General features: G+C 36.0%; 1 protein-coding gene across 9 annotated transcripts in view; it reads right to left on the bottom strand.

Annotated features, from left to right (window-relative positions):
• The window catches only part of PIBF1 (progesterone immunomodulatory binding factor 1), a 206,294-nt gene that overhangs the window by 33,398 nt on the left and 147,720 nt on the right, over positions 1–25,176 (bottom strand). For 8 of the 9 annotated variants that reach the window (XR_006214658.1, XR_006214660.1, XR_006214661.1 and 5 more), the window contains exon 15: positions 5,695–5,825. Coding sequence is in view for 5 of the 9 variants with exons in the window: in XM_042978114.1 (XP_042834048.1) it covers positions 5,695–5,825 (131 nt within the window). In the remaining 4 variants the exon portion in view is untranslated. Of the gene's footprint in view, positions 1–5,694; positions 5,826–9,379; positions 9,492–25,176 lie in introns of those variants that run through there. The other variant, XR_006214666.1, reaches the window with a different exon arrangement.

Here is a 25,176-nt window from a genome sequence, read left to right as displayed (position 1 = left end):
ATTCATTAGAAATCCTTTATATGTAGTGTTCAGTGTTTTCCAGAATAAAGTAAATATTCCATATTTAAATAGCAAAAATGGGGCACCTGGGTGGCTCACTTAGTTGAGCATCTGACTTCGGCTTAGGCCATGAACTCACTGCTTGTGAGTTCGGACCATGTGTTGGGCTCTGTGCTGACAGCTCAAAGCCAATCCTGCTTTGGATTCTGTGTTTCTCTCTGCCTCCGCCACTTGTGCTTGCTCGCGTGCGCTCTCTCTCTCTCTCTCTCACACACACACACACACACACACACACACAAACATTAAAAAAAGTAAAAAAAATAAATAGCAAAAATAACTTTATAATACAGAATAAAAGCTAGGTGTATAAATTGGTTTACAGAGCAACTCTGTTCTATCTGCAAGATGTGGGTTTATGACAAACAGTACAGACTCCTCAGACAATACTTGGGCATATATTTTCTAAGTCTCAGCCTTCTCTACAATATACTCTTAAACCACAAAGGAGGCCATCTTCAACACATGCGTCTCTAAAACTGAATATGACGATTATTATACTCTGTGTTCTTCCAGTATGTATGTAATTACTCAAACGAAGTTTAGTCTCCTTAAGACACATTTCACAACAGTGGAAATTTACCTTTAAAAATACAAAGCTTCCATGCGTGACTCATAAAGCAACTACAAAACAAATCTCCTTATAAGCACATCTATCGTGAATGGCATATTACACCCATAATTGTTTAATTCACTGTTAATTATTACTCAGAAATTCATGTTTATGGCTCTGTGTCACCTGCTATATGAAAACATATTCCTGATATACTCTTCTTTAACTTCCTGGATCAGTATACCCTGACTTAGCTTTACAAGGCTAAGTAGTTTTTTCTTCTTAAACTACTAGTAAAGAATAAACTGAGAACTGACAACCGGGAAAGGAAATTTATGCTAATTATTCTCTTTCCATGCTTCGTTCAGTTGTGAACTATAGATCAAACAAACTATATAACCCAGACTGTCTCTTGTGGCTTGGTAGAAAGTTTACCAGTACTACTTGTAGAAGGGATTATTACTTTAATGATAGGGGGATTTAAAGTAGTTAATAGTGATATCTCAAATGTTAGCTTTTAATGTGTTTATAATGATTTCATTTTAGTACATATTTACTCTAATCTTTCTACACATTGAATATGTATAGCTAAATTTGCAAGTCATGGGTGTGGTATAGTGGTATTGTTTTATTTTCTAAGAAAATGATAAAATTACTCAGTTCTTTAAAGAGCTTTTACTGAATAGAGAAATATTTAAAAGGTAATCATTTAACTGAAACCATAAAACTCCTAAAAGAAAACATATGCAATAAACCCTTGGACATTGGTCTTAGCAATTATTTTTTTGGATCTGTCTCCTTAGGCAAGGGCAAAAAAAGCAGATATAAACAATTGGGACTGTATCAAACTAAAAAGCTTTGAAACTACAAAGGAAACCATCAACAGAACACAAAAAGGTAACCTACAGATAGATGAATGGATAAAGACGTAGTGTGTATACACACATGCACACACATGGGAATATTAGTCTGTTATAAAAAAGAATGAAATCTTGCTATCTGCAATAACATGGATAGACCTAGAGGGTATTATGCTAAATGAAGTAAGTCAGATAGAGAAAAACAAATACTGCATGATTTCACTTACATGTGGAATCTATAAAACAAAACAAATGAACAAACAAAACAAAACAAAACAGGAAGACTCATAAAAACTGTTGAAAGTAGTCGTAAGAACTGGTGGTTGCCAGAGGGGAGGGGGCCGGGATTTGGATAAAATAGGTGAAGGGGATTAGGTGGTACAAACTTCCAGCTATAAAATAAGTAAGTCACGGGGATGAAACGTATGGCATAGGGAATACAGTCAATAATACTGTAATAAGTTTGTATGGTGACAGATGGCAGCCACACCATGGTGAGCATTTTGTAACGTATCTAAATGTCTAATCCCTATGTTGTACACCTAAAACTAATATAATATGGCATGCCAACTATACTTCAATTAAAAAAATAATCAATTAATATAAATATTCCTTACAATTAAAATCAACATGCAGCAAAAAGGAATAGGCATTTTTAAGGAACAACCACTCAGTAATCTTTTTGAATGGGTCATTTAATGTTTACATTTCAAATTAATGAAGGACAAAAGGAAGGGAAGTAATATTTACCAAGTTTCCTCATGTGCCAGAAGCTTTATATAGGTCATTTCATTTAATTTTCACTTCTAACCCTTGATGTTCACGCTAAGATCTGTATTTTACAGGCACATTTACCATGACAAAAGAAAGCAGGCTGATGTGTGCTCAAAGCCCAGGATAATTCCACTACATCTGAAATGTCATCAGCTCAGAGTAGGAGTGATGGTAGATAGACTGCTGTATCTGACTCGTTGATCGGGCTATTTTTATGGTATTTCATTCATGTCATTAAGGTACATTTAACAGCATCTCAAAGGTCATAATTAACCTACTGAAAGCACCTTAATTTTTCACATTACAAGGTAGCATAGCTACTTCAATTAAGAGCAAGGTTTCATATCCTATGAAATACTAGTTCAGAATCTATTAAAATATACAGTAAATTTATGAAACAGCTTTAAAGGACTCAGATTTAAGCACAAAAAATATTTTTATATATTTATATTTTATGCCAATTTTCGTAATTGGCATAGTTTTTATGATTATTGTTGCTGTTACTAAGTGTGAGAAAGAAGCCCATTGCCCCAATCATAGGAGAGACGTGGAGACGAGGAGAACAGTGAAGTGAGGCTTTAATCAACATTCTTGCAAGAGCTGGTGTCTGATGGACAGATCCACTCAGAGGGGTTACAGCAGGCAACTTATCTCCTTGCAGGAAGTCCCTCCCCTGATTCCTCATTGGCTGAGTACTACAGAGGTTACAGCCTTACCCAGAAGTCGCTTATGCCCATGTAAGGCCAAAAAGTAGCCTGAATGGAACAAGTGTACATTCCTTGAGGTGACGCAGAGACTTCAGTTCTTTGGCACATGCTCATTGCAAAGCCAGTGAAAAATAAGCCCATGAAATGGAGAGGGGAAGAAGAACCAGGAAGTGAAGTGTCTAAGGGTTTGGGACTCAACTGTGTGTGTGTGTGTGTGTGTGTGTGTGAGGTGGGGGTGGGGATGGGGGTGGGGGTGGGGGAGGGTTTGTACATATTTCCAATAGGTTGTAAACCTATTGTTAACTAGACAGCACAGCTTTTATTTGGTATTCCTGAAAATGAATCATCTCACTTACTTCTCACATTAAGGGAGTCCTAGTTTTTGTCAAAATTCAAGATATTTTGAGAAATGTTACTTCTTATTTTTAAGGTAATTCTCAACATGAAAATTTGTTACATGTCAGACCAATACTCAAAAGAGCAGTTATATAGCATTCATAATGTGTAGGCACAGTCCTATATATATCACCGAGATTATATCATTTAATCCTCAAAATGACTATATGAATTAGGCACTGCTAGTGCTAGAGTACTACTCTCAGTTCACAAATGAGAAAACTGGCTGTACTGTCCAATAACATAGCCATTAGCTGGCCATACGTGGTAATTAAGATGAAAAGTAATTTAATTAAAATTAAAAATTTAGTTCTTCATGTGGGTAGTGGCTACCATACTGGACAGTGCAGATATGGAATATATTTACCATTACAGAGAGTTCTATTGGAGAGTGGAGGTTTCGAGAGTTTAACTGACTTGTTCTAATTCAAAGCTGAGTACTGAGCTAGATATGAACCCGTGCAACCTATCTGTAGAGCCTGTATTCCCTTTTAAACTCTGTTTTTTAAAAACAAGTTTATGTGGAATATTTTGAAAGAGAGAAAATATAACAAACCCACATGTATCCATCACCTAGCTTCAACAACTGTCAATTCATTAAAGCTCCAATTTTAACTACTCTTTTACACTTTTTTTTTTTGGCTTCTCTTCCTTAATTACATTAGTTAACGAAAAATTACCCCTTATTCAGAATAGAACATAGGGAGGCAGTATAACATAATGGTTAAGAGTATAGAATTAGAAAGCAGACAGATCTGGATTCAAATTTTGGCCCTACGACCAAACGGTATGTTCTTAGATAACAAGTTACTTAATTTCTCTAGGGCTGAATTTGTTCATCTTTATAGTTTCCTCCTACAGCTAACTATTTAATAATTAATATTATTAATTAATCTGTATTAAAGATTTTCAGCTCTCTTAATTCTTAGTTAAATAAATATTCAAATAAACTTATTCGAAGGTAACTGTGAAAGGTAATTTTTCCACAGGACTTTTATGTTTTCACTCCAAGATTAAAAAGGTAAAAAAAAGATTCTACACAAAATTTCAAATATAACAGAAGTATATAATATAGGAAGAAAAAGTTCTTCCCTCAATTTCCCTAAGATAACCAAGTACCCAGTGAGTGATAAGACATAATTTCTATTGCCCCTAGTAGCTATTTATAGAAGAACTGTTTAATTGATTGATTGAATTATTTAACAGTTTCTTGATTTGGTTTATTTATTATTCAGTAAATTTAATGAATACTGGCTATACATATTCTAAATGTAATTAACTTCAAAATCAATCCAAAAATAAATTCTTACTTATATTGACATTTTAAAGCATAAATGTGATTTAAAATTATTTTAACCTATCATCTTAAGATTAAAAAGATCAGGAATAAAGTTTTGGACCAATTATTTTGGTGGGATAGAAACAAGAGAAGGTGGTTATTCTGATTCATCAAAAAGAATACCCTCCCATACTTTAGAGTTAATTACCAATAGCTTTATACTTTGATTATATACCTTAGGAAATCTGAATTTAATATATTCTCCTTATTGTTTTCCAATTCCTTAATTTAACAATTTCTATTCCCATCTAATTCTTTGCTTCTATATTTATGAATTGGCTAATAATTTATCTAAATTATTCTAACAACCTTAAAATCCAATAACTAAGCCAACTAATCAACCATCCATGAGTTAAATAAAATCTTTCTTTCTGTATACCATCACTCTTTTACTCCAATTTAAAAAGAATAAATGATTGTATAGATGAACAGGTAAAGAATGTGAATGGCTATTAAGTGGAGCAAGTCCTTTGGATAAGGTGTCATGTAAGAAAACAATTTAAATTTAAGGAAGTGAAAGGGGTTTATTTATATTTAGGTGATTCATGGGTTACTTCATGTAAAGAGTCAGGGGAAGAAAACCCTAAAAAATTCCTTGGCAAAGTCAACAGAATCTAAGCAAATGTGTATATTTTAGCTGTTTAAAAAGTTATTTTGACTCCACAAATGGCATCTGGTTATGTTCTCCCTCGCTTTGGTTAAACCCCATCCCACTAAAGAATTGTAGGGGAACAAGGACAGGATAGCTTTTTGCTTCCTAGGGTGAGGGGAGTGCTGTTAGTAAGCATAGCACTGTTAGGTCCAGGCTAAGACTTCTGATTACAAGGTGGAATGAATGTGAGCACCTAACGTGACGTGACCTAAGTTTCTCTAAGATAAATTACATTTAAAACCATGTTCATTATTTACATTTTTTTCTTCCCAATTTACAACCTTAGTTCATGGATAGCAGTATTATGTTTACGTTGCCTTTATAATTAAAAAAAAAAAATGAACAGATGATTTTACCTGACATCTTTCTCAAGTTGTGTAACATGCTCTTTCAGTGAATCAATCTTAGAGTCTCTCTGACGCACTGATTCAATGAGATATCTGTAAGGTTGCTGAGTCTGGTTTAACAGAGAATTGGCCCTGTCAAGCTAAAGAAAAACAGATTTCATGAAAATCTAAAACATTTTATAAGAAACTGAAGATTATTATTCTAGCACAGGTACAGTATGCCAAAACTCCCTTGCATGAGTTACTCAGAAGAGCTTTTCCTATGTAACTTTGAAGGTTTTCAAAATTATTAATCAATAGAACTATTCTTTATAATAATAATAATAATAATAATATGTAAACACAAAGAAAAATGTTAAATAAAATATGAATTATTACCAGTTTCAGGGACGGGTCACCTAAATGTTTTTGCCATTTGTTGGTTTGAGAAGATATGTGACAAAATTTATCTCCTTTTAATAAACATCCATTAGCTAAAAATAAAAACCTTTTATTTGAGCTTTATTTGTATTAAAAATAATGACATTGCAATTTAGCATTTTTCTACATCTTCGTATTTCCTTCCATCTTTATTTATAAAACTGATAATTTATGAAACTAAATCACTAGGTATAATGAAGTTTTTTTTAACAAAAATGGTAGGGGCACCTGTCTGGCTCAGTTGGTTGAGTGTACCACTCTTGACTTTGGCTCAGATCATGATCCCACGGTTGTGGGATAGACCTCCTCAGTGTGGAGCTTAAGATTCTCTTTCTCGGGGTGCCTGGGTGGCTCAGTCAGTTAAACATCTGACTTCGTGACCTCAGGTCATGATCTCATGGTTTGTGGACTGGAGCCCTGCACTCGGCTCTGTGCTGACAGCTCAGAGCCTGGAGACTGCTTTGGATTCTCTCTCCCTCTCTCTGCCCCTCCCTGGCTCGTGCTCTATCTCTCAAAAATAAATAAATGTTAACAAAAGTTAAAAAAAATAAAGATTCTCTCTCTCTACCCTATCCCCACTCTCACTCTCTAAAAAAAATAAAAAAAAAATAAAAAAAAATTAGTTACAATATAAAGAATATACCAGCTTAACCATTTTATAGTACACAATTCAGTGGCATTACATATATTCATAATGTTGTATAACCATCACTAATCTCTATTCCTGGAACATTTTTATCAATCCCAATGGAAACTCTGTATCCATTAAACAAAAACACTCCCTGCAACCCCCCAGCCATTAGAAACCTCTACTATCTGTCTCTATGAATTTGCCTATTCTAGATCTATAAGGGGAATCATATAATATTTGTCATTTTGTGTCTGCTTATTCCACTTAAGGTAATGTTTTCAAGGTTCACCCATGCTGTACAATGTATCAGAACTTCATTCCTTTCTATGGCTAAATAATATTCCATTGTGTGTTTATAGTACATCTTATTTATTTTTTCATCTGTTGAATACTTGGGTTGTTTTCACTTTTTTGGCTATTTTAATTAATGTTAAAACAGTGGTGTATAAATATCTGTTTGAGTCTCCATTTTCAATTCCTTTGAATATCTGCTAGAAGTGGAGTGAAGTTGCTAGGTCATATGGTAATTCTATATTTAACTTTTTAAAAAGTTAAAAAAAATTGTTTTCTATAGTTAACTTTTTGAGGAACAGGCAACTGTTTTGCACAGCGGCTGCATCATTTTACGTTCCTATTAGCAATGCACTTGGTTCTACTTTCTCCACATCCTCACCAACACTATTATTTCATGTGCCTATCGGTCACTGTGTATCTTTGGACAAACGTCTATTCAAGTCATTTGCCCATAATTTCAATTATGTTGTCTGCTTTTTTGTTGTGGAGTTATGGGAGTTTTTTTTCTTTTTTCTTTTTTTTAATTTTTAAAATGTTTATTTTTGTGAGAGAGCGAGAGAGAGAGAGAGAGACAGAGTACAAGCCAGGGAGGGGCAGAGAAAGACAGAGAGAGACAGAGAGTCTGAAGCAGGCTCCAGGCTCTGAGATGTCAGCACAGAGCCCGATGTGGGGCTCAAACTCACAAACTGTGAGATCATGATCTGAGCCGAAGTCGGATGTTTAACGGACTGATCTACCCAGGTGCCCCTGGGAGTTATGTTCTGGATATTAAACCCATATTAGACATATGACTTGCAAATATTTTCTCCCATTCTGTGGGTTGTCTTTTCACTCTCTTGATTATGTCCTTTGATCACAAAAGTCTTTAATTTTGATGATGTCCAACTAACCTAGTTTTTTCTTTTGTTGCTTATACTTTTGGTATCGTTTTATTTTTTAACATTTATTTCGAGAGACAGATAGAGAGCGGCAGGGGAGGGGCAGAGAAAGAGGGAGACAGAGAATCCTAAGTTGGTATCATTTTTTTTTTATTTTTTTTTAACATTTATTTATTTTTGAGACAGAGAGAGACAGAGCATGAACGGGGGAGGGGCAGAGAGAGAGGGAGACACAGAATCGGAAGCAGGCTCCAGGCTCTGAGCCATCAGCCCAGAGCCCGACACGGGGCTCGAACTCACGGACCGCGAGATCGTGACCTGAGCTGAAGTCGGACGCTTAACCGACTGAGCCACCCAGGCGCTCCTAGTTGGTATCATTTTTAAGAAACAACTGCCAAGCCCAAGATCATGAAAATTTTCTATGTTTTCTTCTATAGTGTTACATTCTTAGCTCTGAAATTTATGTCTTTGATCCAGTTTGAATTAATTTTTGTAGACAGTAGGATAAGGATTCTATTTCAATGTTTGACATGCGGATATCCAGTTTTACCAGCACCATTTGTTGAAAAGACCATTGAATGGTCTTAGCAATCTTATTGAAAACCTTTCGACCATATATGAAGGGTTTATTTCCAGACTCTCTATTTTATTCCATTAGTCTTATCTATCTATCCTTATGCTAGTACAACACTGTTTTGACTACTGTAGCTTTGTGGTACATTTTAAAACTGGGAAGTGTGTCTTCCAACTTTGATTTTCCTTTTCAAGATTGTTTTGGCCATTCAGGGTCCCTTAAAATTGCATAGGAATTTTAGGATGGGTTTTTCTATTTCTTCAAAAAATGCTATTGGGATTTTGATAGGGATTATACTGAATCTATAAATTGTTTTGGGCAGTATTGTGATCTTAGCAATATTAAGTCTTCTAATCTATAAACATGAGATGTCTTTCCATTTATTAGGTCTTTTAAAATTTCTTTAGCAAAGTTGTGTAGTTTTCAGTGTACAACTCCTTCTCCTGTTTGATTAAATTTATTCCTAAGCTTAGATTTTATTCTTTTTGATGCTATCATAAGTGGATTTGTTTTTGTAATTTCCTTTTGGATTGCTTTTTCTTAGTACATTATGTACAATCTTATATTAGACCTTTTCACTTTACCTTTATTATTTTTCCAAGCTCTCAGAGTAACTTAATTTACGATTTTAATGGCTACAAAACTGTCTAGGAAGCCAACATACCATAATTACATTGCTTATAGTAATAAACCTTTAGGACGTTATCAATTTATCAATTGCATCATAAATAATGTTGCAACAGACTTCAAAATTACTTTTTTCTTTAATTAATGTTTTCTTTGTGAAGTTTTTTCATAACAGAAGTTGCACTAAGTTTAAGGACAATGTAATGCTCTTGATACATAAGACCAAGATTCTTTTCTTAAGGATTTTATTAACTTATATATCCAACCAACCTTGGTTTTTGTTGTTGTTGTTGTTTATTGCATTTGCTCTTTTTTCCTAAGCAGATGTAAGATGCAGGTCACACACAGCGCTGTCAGTATCCATAGGCCCCTACTTTGGTACCTAATGATTTCTCAGAAAAGGTATTCTAAAGTTGGATATGCAAAAACTGAACAAATCACAACAGAAGTGGTAAACACCTATTATAAGAATGAGGGGTGGGGAAGGGAGTACTTTATTACACAGAACAAAGTTGCCGCAAAATTCCTACTTTATGACCTTAAAATATTCTTCGCCAATAAAATTCTAGCCTTGTATATGTTTCAGTATTTTTTCCTCTTTCCTTCATAGTTCCTAACAAGTTCAATGGAGGCTAAAGATTTGCTCTTTTTCTGGGACAAGAAATGACTTTTTTTCTCAAGTGAGTTACATTTACAAGATTTATTTTTTTTTAACATTTTATTTATTTTTGAGAGACAGAGAGACAGAGCGTGAGCAGGGGAGGGACACGGAGAGAGGGAGACACAGAATCCGAAGCAGGTTCCAGGCTCTGAGCTGTCAGCACAGAGCCCGATGCAGGGCTCAAACCCACGAACCGTGAGATCATGACCTGACCCGAAGTCAGATGCTTAACCGACTGAGTCACCCAGGTGCCCCTACAAGATTTATAGATATATATTTTAAGATCTAAACATATCATTTATTTTAGTATCCACATAAAAGAAATGAGTGACTAGCAGCCCAGAAGCTGAAGGTGTAGAGAACAGCAGGATGGATATAATGGAGGGTACAGAGGAAGGCAGAAGAATCAAAGGCAGAAACAATCATTGTCAAGGTGACCTTGAGGTCTAGGTGGGTAAGGAGGAGAGTGAAGCCAAAAGGTGGTTGACCAGCTAGCTGCTGTAGAATATCTGTTTGCAGATTGAGGACTACTTTGTAAAAGTTATTTAAATGATTTGACTAAATTATATTTAAAATTTTCCTTTTGGTTACATTAGCCCAGGAAAAGAAATTCCTCAAAGATAAGGAAACGAACAGTGAAAAAAAAGAAGACTTCATTTTTTGAACATGATTCATTACAAAGAAGCAATGCCATAAAGAAAAAAATACCATGAATATTTTCTATAGTTTGGGTTTTAGTGTCCTTTTTCCTTGCTTTGGTAACCGTTCTTTTAAATTTATTACAATGTCACTGGAATCTTATTACTTACTCTACTAAGTTACTTTATGAACATTCAAATACGCAGCTGGACAAAAATAAAAACTGAGTTCTTCTTACCTGTATAACCAGTTTCACTAGTCAATTAAATCAAACAATTGCCTTGACTTTGTTTTCACGGAACTGACCTTAACTGAATAAACTGAACTGACAAGTTGCTTTGTGTTTCAAAGTGCAGAACAATCGGGGTGGGGTGGGGCGGGGTGGGGCAGGGGGGCAGGGTGGGGGGCTGGGGTGCAACGTGAGGGAAGCGTTAAGGGCATTTACAAATCGCAGTTAGCTGTAGTCTAGAATGTGCTATTTTTGAAACTTATTGGATCTAAATTCAACTGCATAAAAGAATAACAGCAGTCATTAATCTTAATTATTTTAGTTCCATTTTTTTTTTTTCATCACAGAAATTACATATGTTAGGTTTCAGTACTGTAAACAAAATTAAGGGCCCCAATGCCTTACTTTTAAAAGGTATCTTTAATATACAACCTAGAAACTACTCCCTCTCCGGATAATAAAAATAACTATAGTGCTGTCAGTTTTAAGAATATATTTTTTTATAAACTTTTAAGATTCTAAATCCCAAAATGTATTTTAATTCCTCACGAAAAATAACGTTTGTCGATGAAAAGTGATGCTAATACCTATTTTTGAAATAAATGTAATTTGACAGAATTTAATTCCTCCAATGTGATTTTAAAAAGTCTTTCTGTAACCATAATAATTAGTATTAAAAGTTTCACAATCACTTACTTTGTCTATTGTTAGTAATCTTTTCCTTATAGGAAAGCCTTAGTAATTAGTGACTCAAGAATCATATACGTAATAAATGACTCAGGACTAAACCCATGACACAACATTTTACAGAATTGTTATTCCTCCTTTGTTTCAATAAATTGTACATATGATTCAGAGAAAAGCAACACCTGATTAAAACATAATTACATATATATATATATATATATATATATATATTTTTTTTTTTTTTTTTTTTTTTTTGAGAGAGAGAGATAGGCAGAGAGAGGGAGACAGAGAATCTCAAGAAGATTCTGGACTGTCAGCACAGAGCCCGACATGGGGCTTGATCCCATGAACTGTGAGATCATGACCTGAGCCAAAATCAAAAGTTGGATGCTCAACCGACTGAGCCACCCAGGTGCCCACAGAACTGTTATTCCTCCTTTGTTTCAATAAACTGTACACATGATTCAGAGACAAGCAACGGCTGATTAAAACATAATTACATGTTTTAATTCAAATCTTAACTTGTTCTTAGATAATCTAAAATTATATATTTTCTCTTAAAATTAAATATATAAAGGTGATCACATTTTGTTGTGTTTTTCCTAAATGTGGGATTTTTTTTTCTTATGGAGTTTATTTTCAAAGAAACTTCTAGAAATGGAGCTCCTTCCTGCCAGAGACAAAATGCATTCTGTTGAATAGAATTTAATACTGAATTGATTTCTATTTAAAATATATACAAATGACACTTTCTAGTACTGGTGGTAGTTTGTGAGGAAAATTCCATATATCCTATCTAATCTTTTTGATGGTGCCAAGGAATGTAAAATGCCTATTTGAGGTCCAATAAGGGGCAACACTTTAGTATTAATTCTCTGTGTTCTCAATCTAAAGCAGTTCTCAAACCTAGTTAAGTCATCAGAATCACTGGGGAAAATGTTCAAAAACGGATTTCCGGGCCCACCCCAGTCCCACTGAATCAATATTTCTGATAATTGGTCAAATTTGGAAAGCACAGCTCTGGTCATCTTGGACTTGCTGCAGGCTATTCCATCCAACTATTTTAGCAGGTTTAACAGGACTGCACATCATCTTATATCCTGACTTTACTATCCTTCCCATTAAAACCAGCTTCTTATCCTGTGTCTCACATGGTTAATTATCTCATCTTTAACAGGAGTGATATTTAACTGATAAAATTCAACCATTTAAGGCACCAGCTTTGCACTGGGGCAGGTGCCACGTATGGTATCTCTGTTGGTGGATGGTGAGGAGGTCGCAGGGATCTCGGAGAGGTGCCAGTACAGACAGGAATGACACTCAGGGCCTTGGGACAACAGCTGTGTGCAGTCTTCTTGCAAATATTTTGTTGTTTTAATAACCAAAAGCAAGTGCTAGTTGATTATCAGCCCTGCTCTGGTCCCGAGATTGTCAAAGTATGGTAATAAGGAGATATTAATGAGATAAAAGGAGAAAGAACAGATAATAAGATGAAATTCATGAGTAGGACATTAAATATTTCAGAGCAATCAGTGATGGATGCAAGGGACTATCTACTTATAAGTCACAGAATAGAAAGGGCTGTGGAGCATTATTTTTCAAAGTGTGGCCATGCATCACTTTTATTAGAGTCACAAGATGAGCTTGTTAAAAATGCAGATTCATGGGTTTCATTCCAGACCTACTTAATCACAATCTCTGAGGGCAGGATCTAGAAACCCACATTTTATTTTATTTTTTTAAATGCTTATTTATTTTGGAGGGATGGAGGAAGGAAGAGAGAGAGAAAGAATGAGAATGCCCGGCAGGCTCTAAGCTGTCAGCACAGAGCCCGATGTAGGGCTCTATCTCATGAATCACATCATGACCTGAAATGAAATCAAGAGTTGGATGCTTAATCATCTGAGCCACCCAGGTGCCCCTAGAAACCTACACTTTAAACAAGAATCTTTGGTGATTCTTACATTCACTAGCATTTGAGAATCACTAGTGACATGTAAGAATAGGACAAAGGGCAGATATGTGAGGGACAGCTACACTATAGGGTTGGAAGAAGACGAAGACATGGGAGAGGAATGGTGTTGTCAAGCAAAGAGAGAACAGAATTTCTAGCTTATCTATAAAATCTATAATGTCATGCCATAGATCAGGAGACTGAGAAGAGAACACTGTCAATTAGGAAGTCACTGGCGATCACTAACGGAGGGCAGAGCTGAACAGAGGATTGGGGGGACGGAAGGAATAAGGTACAAAGAGAGGGGTTAATTTTTGAAAGTTACCTCTGTGTGTACACACACACACACACATTCTCATTCTCTCTCATTTTTTTGAAGAGAAACCAAAAGGGGGAAAAAGAGAGAAAGTGAAGATACTACAAAAATCCTTGGGTGAAAGAGACTTAAGAGAAAGAAATTTAGATGACCTAATAAGGAAGATAGAGATGATGGAAGTGATGGTTTTGAGTGGAAGTGACCTGCAATGAAGATAATGGGAAACATGACAGATGCAGAAAAATAAAAACAGTGGGCAGTAGGAATGAGGTTCTGGTTGATGTTCAACAACATGAATTTGTAATTCTTTCAAGCAGTAACACATTTCCACAAGAAATTTTCAGCATATTACCACAAAACCAAAGAATTTTCTCTCCCTCTCTCTTTCCTTCCATTAAGTATTTACAGGGTAACTATCGTTGCCCTGTAAGGTGCTATGTGAAAGGTAGGGATGTCAAGAAAAGCCTGATGGATGAATTAGTGACAAAGCAATCTAGGTGCTAGTGAATGTAGTGCTCAGATGGCTGGTAAGGTCATGGCTGGGTAGAAAGAAAAGTGAAGCCAAGAAGGGCCTGACAGATTGGAAAATACAGAGTTTATGAATGTGGAACATGTATTGAGTGCAAATAAAGCACAGATTTAGTGAGAATGAAAGGACTGGGAGAGCTGGAAGGACAGGAGATTAGAGTCAGAGAATGGAATTTTCAAGTTCAAGTGTTTTAAATTTCTTGCCCCCTTAAAGCTCCCTCTGAGAAATTCATTTTAACGTGGTTCAACTGTATGACAATCCTGATGGTAGAGGGGAGGGCGCTGCAGTGTTGAGTTGTAACAGCTCTTAAATGAGAAAAATGTAGTCATTCATGAGTTATCAAGGCACATCAGTAAGGTAAAAAGTTTAAACAATTTGTTTGATGTGTAAACAGGACACAATTTATAGATAAATCACTTTGTCCCTTACTTCAGTGGTGGCTGGCATTCGGTACACACACCCACTCACATGAGCTGGTGTGTGAACCTATAAAAAGCATGTTTACAGAACAAATTTTACTATATTATCCTGAATCCATGTAATTGAGTTTTTTCCAGAATGAGCCATAACAAAGACTTCTTGGTTTAAGCACTTGGCAAGGTTAGACACAGAGCTGTTAGAAAATGAAAGGGAAATGTTTTGTCCGTAAAATAAATTAGTCATTCATAGGGTAGATAAATATATGTTCATCATTATTAAAATGAAAAGGCTAATTTATTAAAAATTTTTTTAATGTTTATTTATTTTTGAGAGAGAGAGAGAGAGAGAGAGAGAGAGAGCAGGGGAGGGGCAGAGAGAGGGAGACACAGAATCTGAAGCAGGCTTCAGGCTCTGAGCTGTCAGCACAGAGCCTGACGTGGGGCCCGAACTCACGAACTGTGAAATCAGGACCTGAGCTGAAGTCTGATACTTAACCGACTGAGCCCCCAGGCACCCCATAAAGGACAAAATTTGCATTCAGAGCAGTCAAAATCCAAATCAGTCTCAGGTCAATTTTGTGGACAGTGTTCTGTGGGCTTTATCACCTGGTGAAAATTTCAGATCTTAAGGGCAGAGGTATCATATATTACAGCACTCGATATGCTAACTGTGGCGATGGCGAATCCATGAAAAACCTAAGAGCAGATTGAGTAGACTTTGCATCTTGGTCATTCTTCTCCTTTGATTCTTCTCTGATACACCTTCCAATCTAATGGAAGCCTGCACTCACACAAAAGGGCTTCTTTGAGGCCTCAGGAAGCCTGGGAAGCTGGTAAACTCCCCTGAGTTTACCTCACACTCTGAACATACTAGTTAGCCCAAGCAATACTCCTATGGTTTCATGAGATAGTATGTATGACTGGTATTAAAGGAAGCACTCAAAATAGCTAGCCATTATTTTATTTTATTTTATTTTATTTTATTTTATTTTATTTTATTTTAATTTAATTTAATTTTATTTTATTTATTATATATACATATAATAATTTTGATTTTAATGAAATATTTATTCAAAAAATTTAAGAGACTATTTTCATTGCTATTAAATGTTTATCTCCATTATCTTATTACATATTGCTTACCTTTTGCTTTTCTATACAGATTCAACAAATTAGGTGAATTTTATCAGTAATTCATGTACTCTGATTTAAATATAATGATTCTGGTTAAATTGAAGTTTTTATTAGCCTTAAAATACCCAGTTTTCCATACTTTTCTTAAGATGATTAGTTTGTAGGGTGCCTGGGTGGGTCAGTTGGTTAAGTGTCCAACTTCAGCTCAGGTCATGATCTCACAGTCCGTGAGTTCTAGTCCCATGTCAAGCTCTGTGCGGACAGCTCAGAGCCTGGAACTGCTTTGGATTCTGTGTCTCCCTCGCTCTCTGCCCCTCCCCCACTCACTGTGTGTGTGTGTGTGTGTGTGTGTGTGTGTGTGTGTCTCTCTCTCTCTCTCTCTCAAAAATAAACTAAAAATATATATAAAAAAAAGATGATTAGTTTGTATGCAATTAAATGTACTTTTACATTTGGGAAGAGCAGGTGTTTACTCTCCAGAATTACAGTTTTACCACCGTTACTTCACAAAATTACTTATATAGTCATTACAAAATCTTACCATGTTGTGTTAAAATTCATTTGGATGGTTCATTCTGAATATTTCCACATAGGCAAAATAAGCATTATTTATTCCAGTTGGGAAATTACTATTTCTTTAAAATGCCGTTTATTAATAAAAATACTGATTTTATCAATACTATTGCCATTAGCAGAAAAATAAATGAAACATAGAATTAAAAAGCCCATCTGCATTTATTGAGTGATTTTTAAAAAAAGTTTAGTTTATTTATTTTGAGGGGGGGCAGACAGAGAGAGAGAGGGAGGGAGAGAGAGAGAGAGAGAGAGAGAAAGAGAGAGAGAGATAGCCAGATAGATAGCCAGGGAGGGGCAGAGAGAGAGGGAGAGAAAGAATCCCAGCCAGGCTCCGCATCATCAGCGTGGAGCCTGACTCAGGGCTCAAACCCACAAACAGTGAGATGGTGACCTGAGCCCAAACCAAGAGTCGGAGGCTTAACTGACTGAGCCACCCAGGCTCCCGAGAAAAAACTCCAGTGTTTTCAATAAAAGTTGACGATACTACCGATTCCATGTAACTAAAATATTTTTTTTCATGATGGTGGTGGGTGGAGCTGGTATTTACGCTGCTCTGGTTCCATATGTGACATAAAGCATATGATTGAGTCTCTGACACTTAAAAAGAAACTAAAGTTTTCTTTCTAATTAGCAGGTCTGATTTCTCCCTCATCCTCTGTGCCTCTTGGTTGGTACCTCTAATCTGCTTCAGGTTCATTCTAGAATCCCCCACTTCTCTTATTTACTTTGACCTATCAAAACCAGAAGTTATTCCTTCAACAAAGATCTACTTACTACTTACTAGAAACAGGCACTGTGCTGCTAAGCAGCTCAGACCAATACAAAAGAATCCTTCCTCTTAAGAAGCACACAGACAGTTATGTCAACAACATCTCTATCTAAATATATCTTGGTATATATGGTATCATGGGGAGACATAAGTCATTTTTGCCTGGAGTTCAAAAAAGGCTTGATAGAGTAGGTGACACTTGATACTGAAAGACAAGCACCTGCGATGCAGACATGGGTACACTGCGCAAAGAGATTGGAGTGTGCAAAAGCACAGAGGCATGAAATAGCGCAGAGTGCTTGGAGAATTCAAGTAAAGCAGAAGAAGTTACAAACGTGGGGAGAAACACAAGTAGTTGTATACAGAAGCACGGCTGTGTGTGTGCATGCGTGCGTGTGTGGCATAATATACGATGAAACTGGGTATGTAGGCAGGGGTAGCACAATGGGAGGTCTTATATATTGTTATTCTTAGTGAACAGAGACAAGACTAACTGTGGGAGAAACAAAAACAGATTTTTATTTAGAAAGAGCATTTTGGCCAACAGGGTAGAGGACTAAACAGAGATAATGCCAATCTATTGGATGGTTCCAACCATTAGGATGGTTCCTAATTTAATTCAGATGATAGATAAGAGGTTGTACCAAGTCAGTAGCACTAAAACAGGAGATTGAGTAGAGATGTTCAGAAGGTGGTATGAAAAGAACAGGGAGAACCCGTTACTTGCTGAACACTCCTTTTGCATTCTTTCAATTCTGGTAATATCTATGCTGACTGCATAAATCTCTAACTTATTAAAAAAAGGCTACAATGAAGAGATATTGTAGCTGGTAGCTGAAGCCATGAAACACAGAGAACAGTGCCAAGACAGATGTCTGGGCTGTCCACATTTATGGAGCAATCAGAAAAAAGTAAACAATGGAGACTGAGAAGTAGGAAGGTAACAGTGGTGGCAGCAGGAGCAAGAGACATGTTACTTGGGGTAGGAGGGGTTGCAAGTGAGGACTGGGGAGAGGGGAGGTAGAAGATGAGGACGAGAAGTAGGTTAGGATCAAACTGGCTTTCTTTGCCATGCTAAAGAATATGGACACTGTCTGGTAGGCAAGGGACCTTTTAAAATGAAATCACGATCCATAGTATGGAGGACAGTTCTGGGTAGAAGAAAGAATTTTGATGGACTGATAAACTTTACTTGCTAAATTAAAAAAAAAATCAGGCAGTGTGTTTATGTTTTAAGCCTTGTATTTATAATTTTTAAAAAATGCTTACTTATTTTTGAAAGAGAGAGAAGGAGGAGGAGGAGGAGGAGGAGGAGGAGGAAGAGCAGCACGATTGGGGGAGGGGCAGAGAGAGAGGGGGAGACACAGAATCCAAAGTTCTGAGCTCCAGGTTCTGAGCTGTCAGCACAGAGCCCCACACAGGGCTCAAACCCACTAGCCGTGAGATCATGACCTGAGCTGAAGTCAGATGCTTGACCGACTGAGCCACCCAGGCGCCCCTAAGCCTCGTATTTCTAATAGTGAAATAAAAGCACTGTTCTTTATTAAAAGAATTTTTAGGTATCAACAAACTTTCAGGAAAACACTTTGGGAGGCAAAGGGAACCCATAAATCATACTATTTTTCATCTTTTCTATGAAAGTGGAAGCCTCTTACAATCGCTGCTCATCAAGTCTGCACATGCAAATTTGATCTTAGCTATTTATACTTTGAATTCAATTGAGTTCTGAGTATGGCTAATCTGTCATAGGCTGAGTTTAACTGCCATTTAAAATGTCTCCAATATGATTCCGATGTGATTTGGCACATTCAGCACAAAGTTTATGTTAGAAGAAGAAAAGGATAGAAACTGTATGTAATATATGATAAGAGACACTGCTCAAAGTCTAAAAGAATGTGTGCTTAAAATTAAAAAAAAAATTAGAGTGATAATAAAGCATTGTATTGCAGTTTCATTGGAAGTATCTCCTGCTCTTACTCCTTGGTGGTACATAAAATAGTGCATTTTTTCCTCACATCAACAAAGGCTTAGAGATACGGAAGGGAAGATTGGCTTTGAAGTTTAAAGAGATTTGGTGGTGTGGCTGGCAGGTGCGTCTCCTCCTTTAGAATACGAAGGTGGAGCTGTAGGACCTGTGTGCTACAGACTCCTTTCTAGACCCTGGGTACACTGGGGGTGCTGAGAGAACACTCTCAGCAGTTGTTAGGTGATTCAAAGGACAAAAGCACATGTTTTACTCATTTAGATACTTATACTACGTTTGTAGAAATCATATATCCCAATATCGCTGGTATAGAGTAGAATACACGGGCAAGTATTTCAAGGACTCCATCAAACAGAAACTCCTGTCACATCTTTTTTCCTTGCCTGAGCATGTATTACACACCCTTTCTGTTGCCTTTTATCAGTCCTAAAACTTTGTATGTTATGTTTTTTAGAGGCTTCTGAATTTTTCCTTTGTCTGATATTCTAGAACAATTTCATAGTCTTCTAAATACTTGCTCTTGATAATGAAATGGAAGAAAGGAGATGAGGAAGAAAGGGAGTGGAGAAGGGAATACCACATGCACATAATAAGTAATTTAAGCTAAAAAGAGGGAACGTACAGTCAAAAGATCGCTTTCATCCATCTAGAATTTGAGTGGCCCTCCACTGTGATTATCATCAATGATGAATGATTTCTTTTGGTTTTTACCATTCCAAATATCTCTATGCATATATTAAAGCATATATATATATATATATATATATGGGTATCCATATATATTTCCTTGGCAACAAAATTTTGGGTACAAAGAATATTGCTGGAATATAATCTGTTTATAAATACTGTTTATAGATGTATTTTAAAAAGTAGAATTTTGCCTCTTATTTTCATCTTTAGAAATCTACGTAAGTTTGGTAGATAAGGTATGTGAATGATCTATCTAATGCATCAATATTTACTTTATACCGGCTATGATTCAGATATTGTTGATCACCAAATCTATGCCTTAAAAAATTCCATGTGAGTTAGAATAAATTCAAGCAATTCAAAAATGCATAAGGTATAAATTGGTCATTCCGTACTTCTCCACTCCCAATCTCAGAGGTAAGCACAGTTTAATGTTTGAGAGACAAATATGGATGGTCCTGGAGGCTCATTTCCTATTCTACTAGAATAGCTAAAAGAGATAATAACCTCCAAAAGCTCCCTCCCACTCCCATTGTTACTTAGGCAATTAGATGTTCCCTAACCTTCTCTTTAGGTGTGTACAATGTTCTGGTGTGGAGCCCCTCTATCAGGTCACTTTCTGTGGTGCATCCAGACTACCTACACCAGGCCTAAGCACACTTTTCTGTGAGAAGAGAACTTGGGGATGGTATATGCTCTGGAATTCCTTCCCTGTAAGTTTACTCTGATAAAATGTTTTAATATTCATACAGCAGGACTAGTTGTATTTGTGTGCCCTTGGCATGACAGGTGTATATTATGTGAGCTCTTCCTTTTTCTCTATGCTTAGAAACACAATTCCACACCCTAGACACACACACACTCAAAGGCCAAGCAGAGAAATACAATACAAATTATTCTGCAATTTTCCTTTTTGGAAAAAATTTATTAATATACATTATGAACATCTTTTAAAGTTAGTACACAGAGTTCTACTTTATTCTACCCAGGCATCTTAAAAATCTCTCTTAAATGTAGCAATCTAAAGCTCTGTAACAAATTACCTGGATTTCGCTCAATGGCTTCTATGTAAAAAATTCCAGGTAACTGAACCTTGGCATTTGGTCACTTGAGATTGTGCAGATTCCATTTTCTAGACAACTTTTCTAAAATAAGTTAGTTATAACAGATAAATCTCTAAGTGCTTATTCTAGAAGACAAGGCCTTTGTGAACAAGACTGTACATGTTAAGATGTACATGTACTCTTTTGTTATCTGTGGTGGAGTATAGTGGGAGTCTGATAAATATTTACTAAATGACTAAAAAGATTAAGTAAGAGCAAGTGCCAAGAGTCAAGAAAGCTGAGGCTTAACAAGTCTGATGGTAATGTGGCATGCTTTATGATTTAGCTTAGATCTTCTTCCCCACATCGACACTCCTTTTTTCCCCTTCTTCTCTTTTAAAAATTGAGATATATTGACATACAGTATTATGTTAGTTTTCGGTGTACAATGTAAGGATTTGACACTTGCACACACTGTGAAATGATCATCACAATAAGTCTAGTCACCATCTGTTACCATAAAAAGTTACAAAAATTTTTTTAATTAAAAATTTTCTGCGTGTGTGACGAGGATTTTCAAGAATCACTCTCTTGGCAACCTTCAAATATGCATGACAACAGCACTGACTCTAGTCACCACGTTGCACACCACATCGCCATGACCTATTCTTTTTGTAACTAGCAGTCTGTATCTCCTGACTCCCTCCCACTGCCAACCAACACTCTTTTCCATATCCAAGAGTTTTGTTTGTTCATTTGTTTTGTTTTTTAGATTCCACATATAAATGAGATCATACAGTATTTGTCTTTCTCTGTCTGACTTATTCACTTAGCATAATACCCTCTAGTTCCATCAATGTTGTTGCAAATGGCAAGATTTCATTCTTCTTTATGGCTGAATGGTATCCCATTGTATACAGACCACATGTTTATCCATTTGTCCATTGATCAATGCTTAGGTTGTTTCTGTATCTTGACTATTGTATATAATGCTACAATGAATATTGTACCTCTTTTTGAATTAGTGTTTTCATGAATTCAGAATATTCTGAATAAATATCCAGACGTAGAATTGCTGGATCATATGGTGGTTCTATTTTTAATACTTTGAAGAACCTCCATACTGTTTTCCATAGTGGCTGTACCAATTTACACTCCTGCCAACAGTGAATGAGGGTTTCCTTTTTTCCACACCCTGCCAACACTTGTTATTTCTTGTCTTTTTGATTCTAGCCATTCTGACAGGTGTGAGGTGATATCTCATTATGGTTTCTATTTGCATTTCCCTGATGATTTGTGATGTTGAGCATCTTTTCATGTGCCAATAGGCTAGCTGTATGTCTTCTTTGGAAAAGTATCTATTCATATCCTCTGCTTATTTTTAAAAAAGACACTTATTTATTTTTGAGGGGGGGAGGGGTGGAAAAAGAGGAAGACAGAGGATCTGAAGCAGGCTCTCCACTGTGAGCAGAGAGCCCAATGTGGGGCTTGAACTCATGAACTGTGAGATCATGACCTAAGCTGAATCAAGAGTTGGCTGTTTAACCAATTGAACCACCCAGGCTCCCCTATTTTTTTTTCCTTTGCACATTTTTTTTTTAAATTGGATTTTCTTTGGTGTTGAGTTGTAGGAATTCTTTATATATTTTGGATATCAACCTCTTATTGGATATACAATTTCTAAATATTTTCTCTCACTCAGTAGGCTGCCTTTCCATTTTGTTGATGGTTTTCTTTGCTGTGCAGAAGTTTTTTGTTTGATGTAGTCCCATTTGTTTATTTTTGCTCTTGGAGTAAGATCCAGAAAAACAACACCAAGACTGATATCAAGGAGATTACCGCCTATGAACACTCCATTCTTATTTAACCCAGTTGGTGGTTTCTTGAAAATTAGGTGATATACATATATACAAAAAAGAAAGCCAATAATTTTTTCTCTTTTACACTGAACGAACTAATAGAACAACAGTCTGAAGACACTGTACATCAAACAATGAAGAACAGTGAACTCTACGGAAAGAGTTTCCAGGCAGTAGTTAAGGAAGAGGAAATCAAAGCAGAGCCTGCCAAACTCCCTAAGTTAAGGATCTGCTGCTAGATGTAGACACCAAGTTGGCTACAGTTCCTATGGCAGAGTGCTGAAGAAAAGAGAGCTGTACAAAGACAGAACTCTGAAAATGTACACACATTCACCCTTGAGTATGCACCTGGGCATTGAATAGTGCATGTGTGTAAAGAAAATACCAGAGACTGAGATAGAACCACTGAAAAGATTAGAAAGAACAATTTCTGAAGACCATATGGGCCAGGAATTTACTTATTCCCACTATCCGAAGTAGGAAACTTATTAATTCATAGGACGTGGGGTAGATTATTCAAAAGACTTTGGTCTCAGTAGTGGAGGGGACAAAAAAAGTAGCCTTAGGATCAATGCTTCTTTGCTTATAAAAGCTTAAAAGCAAGACTTAAAAGGGCCAAATCTTTCCCAAGAAACTTAACCATGTTGGGGAACAAAGCTAACACACACTTACAGGAATCCAAAAATATTTAGCGGTAAGGTAAAATTCACATTTTTCATCCCGTGAAAAATTAGTAAGCATGCAAAAACACAGGATAATATGACACATATGAGACAGGTCAATGTAACTGAAACTAACCAAGAAGTGGCAGCCACCATAATAGAATCAGTAGACAAGAATATCGAAATAGTGATTGAAACTGTATTTCCTATGCTGAAGAAAATAAAGTCTGAAAAGGTTAAGTAGACCTGGAAGATACAAAAGAGAACTAGAAATGAAAAATGCAATATCTGAGACGTAAAACACTAGAATGGATTAACAGCAGATTTTACACTGAAGAAATGACTAGTGGACTTGACATACTAAGAGAAATTATGCAAAAGGAAAGGCAGAAAAAGACAGAAAACAATGAAGAGAAGAGCATCTGTTCTGTTGTAGGACAACTTCAAGCAGTATAAATACATGTCTAATGGAGTGTCCGAAGGAAACAGAGGGTAAGGTAGAAAAATCTATGAAGACATATGACTGAAACATTTCCAAATCTGATGATCACACACATATATAAGACGTCTGATAAAACCCAAGCAGAGGAAACATAAAGAAAATCACAACAACCACATCGTAAATTGCTTAAGGCTAGTGAAAAAAAGAAAATCTTAAAAAATTCTAGACATTAGACACATTACCTAGAGAGACACAAAGATAAAGACAGCATATTTCTTGGCAGAAACAATGCAAACCAGAAGAGAGTGGAGCAACATCTTTCAAGTACTGAAAAAGAGACAGAGGAAAAAAGAACCAATCTGGACTTTTTTACCCTGGGAAAATTATCTTTGTAAAACAAAAATGAACTCAGCAATTCCACTCCTAGGTGTTTACTCCACAGATTTAAAACAGGTAGACAAACATAATGCCTGTACTTGAATATTTATAGCAACACTATTCACAATAGTCAAAAGGTGGAAATAACCCAAATGTTCATCAATGGATGAATGGATAAACAACATATGATGCATCTGTACAATGGGATATTATCTAGTGGTAAAAAGGAATTAAGTACTGATAGATGATACAACATGAATGAATCTTGAAAACACTATGCTAAATGAAAGCAGCCAGATAAAAAAATAGCCACATATTGCATGATTCCATTTATAGAAGGGTGTAGAACAGGCAAATCCATAGACAGAAAGCACAGAGTGGTTGCCAGGGTTTGGGGGGAGGGGAGAATAGGGAGTGACTGCTTAATGGGTACAGAATTTCTGTCTGGGTAATGAAAATGTTCTGTAACTAGATAGCGGTGATAGTGCAATGCTATAAACACACCAAAAGCCACTGAATTGTACAGTTTTTATGTGTGAATTTTATTGTCATAAAAGAGTGAACCCTTAAATGTATACTTCTGGGGTTTTTTGCCTTAGTAAACATAACTGTCAGAAATACATTTTAATCTTAAATTCTGTTAAAAATAGTAAGACATATAAAAACAAGAAACAACAAAAAGAGGTGAAATAACTTTCTGCAACATACAGAAGCAGAAAGACTTCATTACCAGCAGATTTGTTCTATAGGTACTGTGAAAAGAAATACATCAACCGGAAGCAATATAATACCAAATGGAAATTTGGATCTACACAAGGGAATAAAGAACACCAGGTATGGTAACTATTTGGTTAAATATAGTATCTTTTCCTCATACTATAGCTCTTCAAAAAATTGTCAATTGCTTAAAGAAAAATAATAGCAATGTTGTGTGCAGTTTCTACATGTACAAGTAAAATATATGACAACAGGAGCACAAAAGCTGGGCGGGGGGACAAATGGAAGTATACTATTTTAAGGCTTTTAAACTATACATGATGTAGTAAATGAAATGAGATGATGTTAAAGATATATACTATAAAGAAAGTACTGTAAT

The sequence above is a fragment of the Panthera tigris genome, chromosome A1, assembly GCF_018350195.1.
Source record: "Panthera tigris isolate Pti1 chromosome A1, P.tigris_Pti1_mat1.1, whole genome shotgun sequence".
NCBI lineage: Eukaryota > Metazoa > Chordata > Mammalia > Carnivora > Felidae > Panthera > Panthera tigris.
The sequence above is the reverse complement of the archived record's forward strand: the minus strand, read 5'-3'. Positions and strand labels throughout refer to the sequence as shown.